Source organism: Vombatus ursinus, unplaced genomic scaffold (genome assembly GCF_900497805.2).
Source record: "Vombatus ursinus unplaced genomic scaffold, bare-nosed wombat genome assembly UNPS02014337.1, whole genome shotgun sequence".
NCBI lineage: Eukaryota > Metazoa > Chordata > Mammalia > Diprotodontia > Vombatidae > Vombatus > Vombatus ursinus.
Window position 1 is genome coordinate 86,909 of NW_020954115.1, and position 8,281 is coordinate 95,189.

The 8,281-nt window shown below is 40.2% G+C and overlaps 1 protein-coding gene across 1 annotated transcript; it reads left to right on the plus strand.

The window, feature by feature from the left end:
• Nucleotides 1–6,750: 6,750 nt before the first annotated feature.
• LOC114042268 (olfactory receptor 51V1-like) lies at nt 6,751–7,695 on the plus strand. The gene has a single exon (XM_027860934.1). The coding sequence runs from the start codon at nt 6,751–6,753 to the stop codon at nt 7,693–7,695; it is 945 nt and encodes a 314-aa protein (XP_027716735.1).
• Nucleotides 7,696–8,281: the final 586 nt, after the last annotated feature.

The following is an 8,281-nucleotide window of genomic DNA, read 5'->3' on the forward strand; positions in this document are numbered from 1 at the left end:
ATTTTTTGTTTATATTCTTCTATCCTTGAGATAACAATAACTGGGTTTTACCTAGGCATCCTGTTATGATGCATATAATAACTACTGAAAAACAAATAAGCAAACACATTGTTGCTGCCTGGAGTTAAGTGTATTAAGTGTATTAAGTGTTATTAAGTATATTAAGTTAAGTGTATTAAGAATGAATTAGAAAAAAAAACAAACTTGTCATAAAAATGAGAGAATAATGAAACAAAGAAATTTCATGGTTACTATTCTATGGTGTTCAGAAAAAAAAAAAACAAACAAACAACTGCTAGAATTGAGGGACATGGTAATATCCTAGTGGAATGAGAAGAGAAGAGCCAGACCTGGCTTCAATTTCTTTGTTCTTGGTCCTCAGAGGCCTTGGAAAGGGGCAAGAGGGAGAGGAGTCAGCAGAGTTGTATGAAGTTTCTCTTGTTGCTTTAACTCTATTTTAGAACTAAGCCAAAGCTCACTGGGCTAGTTCCAGGAGCTAATTCCCAGCTGCTGGGATTGGAGGGGATCGTGCAGGGCAGTTATGAGCACAGGAGTAACAGAGACAGAACATGAGGGCTCACATCCACTAGACACTTCAATGTCCTTTGAATTAATGTTTAATGCATGAATTAATTTGCCAATGATCAAGAGAGACTCTCAACACTGAAGAACAGCCACTTAACCAATCCCAGTAGCACCTTACTAAGCATTAGAAAGAACTTGGATTTGAGAGTTAGGACATCAAGTTCCACTTCCAGGAGCCAAGATGGTGGAGTAAGAAGTAAGTTGCTCTTACTGAACCTTATTAACCTCTGAAATGCCAGAAAATATTTCCCCAGGAAAAACCCTATAACAGCTTAACCAGAATAAAGACGGGTTGCAGCAGTCCAGTAGCCCAGGTAGCTTGAGAGATTAATAGGAAAGGCCCCTCTTGCCCTGGGGTTCAGGATCTTCCCCTGGTATGCTGAGGTGCTGCTTTCAGCTAGCTTGCTGGGACACTTCTTGTTCTGTACTGCTCCCCTTCCCCCAGGGCGGTGGAGCAGACAAACATCAGCACCAGGAACTCCGAGTGCCTCAATATAGGCAGGGGAACCAGTGGAAACTGGCTTAGAAAACCACCACATGCCTTGGTATTCTCCAGCAGCCAAGTCTCCCAGTGCCTCTGCAAAACTCTGGGAAGAGCTCCAAGGGGGAAAGCCCCAGGTGGAGAAACATCCCTCAACGGTGAAACATCCATTTGAAAGGAGCTGAAGAAAGTGAAAGGAAGGAAAGACCCAGGTGAGTAGGCAACCTCCAGAGACCAGATTACCCAATCCCACCCCTAGAGTTCCAGTGTTGCTGATTCCAGACCAACACCAGATAAGCTGTCAGAACTCTACAGCCTCCAACTGTCAGCATCAGAGGCCCCAGGACACTAAGCCAGTGACCAGTCCCCAGGCTCTCAAACACAAGAAGCTTGGGTCAGTGCCCCCTGCTCCCCAACAGGAGAGCTCAATTTTTTAAAAGGCCAAGAAATAAGCAAACACCATGAGCAAAAAGAAATGTATCATAGATTCTTATTACGGGGACAGTGAAGATCAAGGAAGAAATTCTGAAGAGAACAACATTGTCAACAAACCCACATCTGGAACCTCAAATGGGAATATGAACTGGTCTGAAGCCCAAAAAAGCCTTCTCAGAAGAGTTCAAGAAGGATTTTAAAAGTCAAATAAGAGAGGTAGAAGAAAAATTGGGAAAAGAAATGAGAGGTATGCAAGAGAGAATCAGTAGCTTAGAAAAGAAAGGACAAAAATTACCTGTAGAAAACAAGTCTTTAGAAAATACTATTGGGGGGTGGAGCCAAGATAGCTGAGTAAAAGCAATGACTTGCTTGAGCTCTCCTCCAAACCCCTCCAAACACTTATTAAAAATGGCTCTAAACAAATTCTAAAGCAGCATAACCCACAAAAAGACAAAGTAAAACAAATTTCCAGCCCAAGACAGCCTGGATGGTTGATTGGAAAGGTATACTTTGTCAGGCTGGGAGAGGAACGCAGTTTGACGTGGGCACACAGGCTGCAGCGAACCTGGAGCAGGTCTCAGAGGACTGAATCTTGGGTAACTGTAGTGGTTTCCAGACCTCTCAACCCATGAATGCCAAAGACAACTTAGAAGGTCAGTGGGAAAAATCTGTTTCTGCAGTGGTGAGAGAGAAGCATGGTGGGGTTCCAGTCCCAGTCCCCAAGCTTGACCCCAGAGCAGCGGCTGCCTCCTGAGCTTCCAGCCCACAGACTGAGGGGGAATCGAGTGGCTGATCAGAGGGGGATTGCAGGGATCTTTCTGCTGGTGCAGGATTCTCTTGCTTTGCCTGTGCTTGGATCTGGGTCACAGTTCTAAGTGGTGGTCCTGGGGAAAGGAGGACCGCTGGTGTGGTGGAGCTTGTAGTGGCTGTGGAGAGGAAATCCTCCTCACAGTTCCAAGACAGATAAGAGTTCTTGTGGTCACTCATAGAGCAGAGCACAGGAGAAGAAAGGAGTAAACACCCTTGTCCTTGATCATAGCGCCTTGGAAGAAATAAAAATTTACAGGTCCCTAGAAGTATCTCTGAAAACAGCTGCACAAAACCTCTGAAGCTTGAGACAGTACACTCTCCACACTGGAAACAGATCCCTACCTTAACAAAGAGTTTATAACTCGAGTAATTGGCAGGGATCATGAGCAAGCAGAACAAAAAGAGTCAGACTATGTTATCTTACTTTGGTGACAAAAAAGATCAAAACATACAACCAGAAGAAGACAACGAAGCCAAAGCTCCTACCCAAAGCCTCCAAGAATAATCTCAGTCCCAGGCCTTGGAAGAGCTCAAAAGGGATTTTTGAGAAGCAAGTAAGAGAAGTAGAGGAAAAATTGAGAGTTTTGCAAGAAAATCATGAAAAATAAGTCAACAATTTGCTAAAGGAGACCCAAAAAAATACTGAAGAAAATAACATCTTAAAAAATAGTCTAACCCAAATGGCAAAAGAGGTCCAAAAAGCCAATGAGGAGAAGAATGCCCTAAAAAGCAAAATTGGCCAAATGGAAAAGGAAGTCCAAAAGCTTACTGAAGAAAATACTTCCTTAAAAATTAGAATGGAGCAATTGGAAGCTAGCAAATATATGAGAAATCAAGGCACTGTAAAACTAATCCAAAAGAATGAAAAAATAGAAGAGAATGTGAAATATCTCATTGGAAAAACAACTGACCTAGAAAATAGATCCAGGAGAAAGAACTTAAAAATTATTGGACTATCTGAAAGCCATGATCAAAAAAAGAGCCTAGATATCATCTTTCAAGAAATTAGCAAGGAAAACTTCCTTGATATTTTAGAACCAGAGGCCAAAATAGAAATGGAAAGAATCTACCAATCACCTCCTGAAAGAGATCCCCAAAGGAAAACTACTAGGGATATTGTAGCCAAATTCCAGAATTCCCAGGTCAAGGATAAAATATTGCAAGCAGTCAGAAAGAAACAATTCAAGTATTGGGGAAACACAATCAAGATACACAAGATTTAGCAGCTTCTACATTAAGGGTCCAGAGGGCATGGAGTATGATATTCCGGAGGGCAAAGGAGATAGGACTACAACCTAGAATCACCTACCCAACAAAACTGAGTATAATCCTTCAGGGTAAAAAATGGTCATTCAATGAAATAGGGGACTTTCAAGCATTCCTGAGGAAAAGACCAGAGCTGAATAGAAAATTTGACTTTCAAATACAAGACTCAAGTGAAACATGGAAGAGGTAAACAGGAAAGAGAAATCATAATAGGCTTATTAAGGTTTAACTGTTGACATTCCTGCATGGAAAGATGATATTTGTAACTCATGAGTGCTTTGTCAGTATTACAGTAGTGGGAGGGAAAAAAATTATATGTATGTATCAATAGATAGATAGATAGATAGATAGATAGAGGGCACAGGGTGAATTGAAGATGAAGAGGTGATATCTGAAAAATAAAGTTAAGGGGTGAGAGAGGATTATACTAGGAGGAGAAAGGGAGAAGTAGAATGGGGTAAATTATCTCACATGAAACAGACAAGAAAAGGTTTTTACAGTGGAGGGGAAATGGGGGAAGGTAAGAGGCAATGAGTGAATCTTATTCTCATAGGATTTGGCTTAAGGAGGGAATAACATACACAATGGGTATGGAAATCTATCTTACCCTACAGGAAAATAAGGAGGGAAGGGGACAAAAGAGCAGTGAGTTGATAGAGAAGAGGGCAGATTGGGGGAGAGGATAATCAGAAGCAAACACTTCTGAGGAGGGACAGGCTCAAAAGAGAGAATAGAATAAATGGGGGCTGGGATAGGATGAAGGTAAATGTATTTAGTTTTTCACAACATGATTACTATGGAAGTGTTTTGCATGACTACACATCTATAACTTGTATCAAGATGCTTGCCTTTTCAATGAGGGTGGGTGGGGAGGGAGGAAGGGAGAAAATTTGTAACCCAAAGTTTTAAAAACACATGTTAAAAAATAAAAAAGAAAAATAAATTAAAAAAAAGAAAAGAAAAAAATACAATTGGCCAAATGGGAAAAAAAGTACACTGGAAAATTAGGACATCTTATTTGTAACCCTGCCACTAACTTACTGGCTGATCCTGGGGCAAGTCACAACCACTCTGGGCTTCAGTTTTTTAATCTGTAAAATGAAGAAACAATAGCAGATACTCAATAAACAATTTAAATATCAAAGTATACCAGTAGAGCTAGGCCTGGAGTCAGGAAGATGTGAGTTGCAATATTGTCTCAGATACTTTCTAGAAGTGTGACCTTGAGTAAATCACTTAACCTGGTTTTGTTTCAATTTCCTGATCTGTAAAATGGGAATAAAATCACCTACCTCCTAGAGTTGTTATAAGGATCAAATGAGACACTAATTATAAAGCATTTAGCAGAATTCCTGGTACACAGTAAGTACCATAAAAAATGTTAGTTATAATAAATAATAACAATTATTATTAATGAAAAAACAAAAAATGGAGTTTGGCAAAAGAATAGATTTAAATCAATATGGTACATGTTATACCACAATAAGATCCAAATCAATATGCAACTTAAATATAAAGCTAACATTGCTTTCTTTTGTTTTGTTTTAAATAGGTGACTTAATGTAAGTACTTTTTGCAACTTTGGATAGGGGAGACTTCTGAAACAAATTAAGGAGACAGGTGATTATTAAAATAAAAATAATTTCAGTTAAATATTTTTTAAAAATATTTTCCATAAACAAATTAAGTTCAGATAGAATAAGAAGAGAAATTATGTCATGAGGAAAAAAAAAACCTTCACAGAAAATATACCCGGTAATGGTCAGCTAATCAAATTACATGTGTCATTCATATGAATATATAAAAGTAAGGACCATTTCCCAAAGACAAATTATCCAATCATATACACATAAAGGGAAATGATATCAGTATGGAAATATTTCTCCTTTTTTTAAACAAGCAAAAGTAATTTCAAACATGAAAATCAGCTTTACTAAGACACGTGGAATGTATTTTCAAAGATAAATTGGGAGTGTATGTTATACATGGTATCAAATTGGATCATTCCATGCTAAGTCCCTGAAGTAAATGACGTAAATATTCCTCTTTGTATCCACAGTGTTTTTCACATAAAAATTGAAAGGCTTTTGGAACCCCTAACTCAATTATGCCTTGCCTCTCATGTAACCCCTCAAGGATTACTAGTAAGCAAATGAAAGATTTCAATGATGATAGGATAATAATTACTGAGCAGGAAGAGATCTCAGAGGTCATTCACTTAGTTCAACACCCTTATTTTATATGTGAGGAAACTAAGGATTACAGAGGCTAAGAGACTTGCCCAAGATCACAAAGGTAGTAAATATTTTGAACTTGGGACCTCTGACATCACAGTCATTGCTCTTTCCCTTGTCATAGTGAATGTCTAAATGAATGAGCTGGGACCTAGGTCAGAGGCCAGGGAGTTGCATCATGCTCTTAGCTTCAGAAACCCAGAGATGAGATATTTATCCCAGGAGACAGGCACTCCTGCTGGAGCCCAAGGGCCCATGAGATCCTACATAAATCCGCCCCTCCTGCCATCCTGACCATGAAGAACAATAAGGAAAAGAACCTGCAGGCTCTGATATTGGAAACAACAGAGACTAGGTGCATATTGGGTGAGTTAACCAATGTGAAATTGGTGAGCACAGACAAAAGGAGAGAGATCCTGGAGTAGGAAGACAAGCCACTTAGAGGTGAAAAGGGGCCTCATTTGAGGCTGACATTGTACGTATTTCCACATATTCCAGATACACTGAAGATAGCAAGAACTCATTTCCTGCAGTGAAATTCTATCTTTCTAGCCACCACTTCCCCCCACCACATCCAGCATCTGAGCAAAATCATCACTCACACCACGACCTCTCTAAACAGCTGCTCTAGCCCAGACCATTTATCTTTTAACATTTTCTCTGGTTCCCAGAAAGCAAATTTGAGGTGAGCATGCTGACATTGAAGTCTTGGCTACATCAAAATCAACAATACCCTGAAACAGGCAGCTGGTGGTGTGTCCTCTTTCCCTTGGGAAATATTTTTTTTTTCTGATATAACTGCTTAACAGGACATCTTTCAGGAAGAATTGTGTGTGCTTTTATAAAATTGGATGCAAAAGGTTCTTTTAAATTAAGGGAATGAAGATTTGTGATGTGGACATATTCCTTGATCTTACTTAAAAAGGGCATTCTACACTCATGTCTACTCAACCTGGGCACAACTTCAGTGCCTCCACCTTCCTCCTCACAGGCTTCCCTGGCCTGGAACAGTCATATGTGTGGATTGCCATCCCCTTCTCCTCCATCTATACCATGGTTCTCCTTGGGAATTGCATGATACTCCATGTGATCTGGACTGAACAGAGTCTGCATGAACCCATGTTCTATTTCCTAGCCATGCTGGCCCTCACTGACCTGTGCATGGGGCTCTCCACTGTGCACACAGTGTTGGGGATCCTGTGGGGGATCAGCAGTGAAATCAGTTTGGATGCCTGTATTGGCCAATCTTACTTCATTCATGGTCTGTCCTTTATGGAATCTTCTGTCCTCCTTGCCATGTCCTTTGACCGTTATGTTGCAATCTGCAACCCACTGCGCTACTCCTCTATCTTGACTGATGTCAGGATAATCAAGATAGGCATAGCCATCATAATTAGGAGCTTCCTCTTTATCACCCCTGTCATTGTTCGCCTTAAGTTCTTCCATTACTGCCGGCCCCATGTTCTCTCTCACTCCTTCTGTCTTCACCAGGACCTGCTCCGCTTGACCTGCTCTGACATTCACTTCAACAGCTTCTACGCACTGGGGCTTGTAATTTGCACCCTACTGTTAGACTCTGTCCTTATCCTTGTGTCTTATGTCCTAATTCTGAAATCTGTCTTGGCTATTGCATCTCAGGATGAAAGACTCAAATCTTTCAAGACTTGCGTCTCCCACATCTGTGCTGTCGTTGTCTTTTACATCCCCATCATCAGCCTAACTATGGTACACCGTTTTGGCAAGCATCTCTCCCCTATAGTGCATGTCCTCATGGGTAATATTTATATTCTCTTTCCACCTTTAATGAACCCAATCATCTACAGTGTCAAGACCCAGCAGATCCGAAGCAGGATAAAGAGGCTCTTTTCAGGGCAAAGGTACTGAGTCGCTCCAGCATTGTGTGAAGATAAGGTACATATTTTTAATTTTTTAGTATTTTGTAGTAAGAGTAGTAAAGTTGTTGTTTTGTTCATTTAGCCTTTTCATTAACATTGTCTACGGGACAACTTGAGAACTGAATGGCTAGACAGAATGTGTTCCAATAGGATCATGAAATTAGCAAATCTCTAATCAGAGGGTGACCATTAAGACACACAATGCTTCTGAGATAATCCTCTGGGTAAAATATGCAACAGCAGGATCAGATTTTATGTGGGTCACTGATGTAAAGTGGCCACAAGCATGAATGACTGCAGAAAGCTTTTTAGGATACTCTGATTCCAACTTTCATCAATATTGCATGATTGCTAAATGACCCTTATGGATAACCTTTAAAGAAAGGGGATAATAAACACAACTTGATGTGGCCAAGGGCATAACAGCACACACTCCACAAATATTTGTGTAACATATTTGAGTCTCAAAGCATAGGTTCTTGAAATGGTCACTCCAGCAGAGAATCAAAGAAATGTAAATCATCTACCTCCCTCTTTGTTCATTCGCTAGTCTTATTAGACATTAGTTTGTTTTC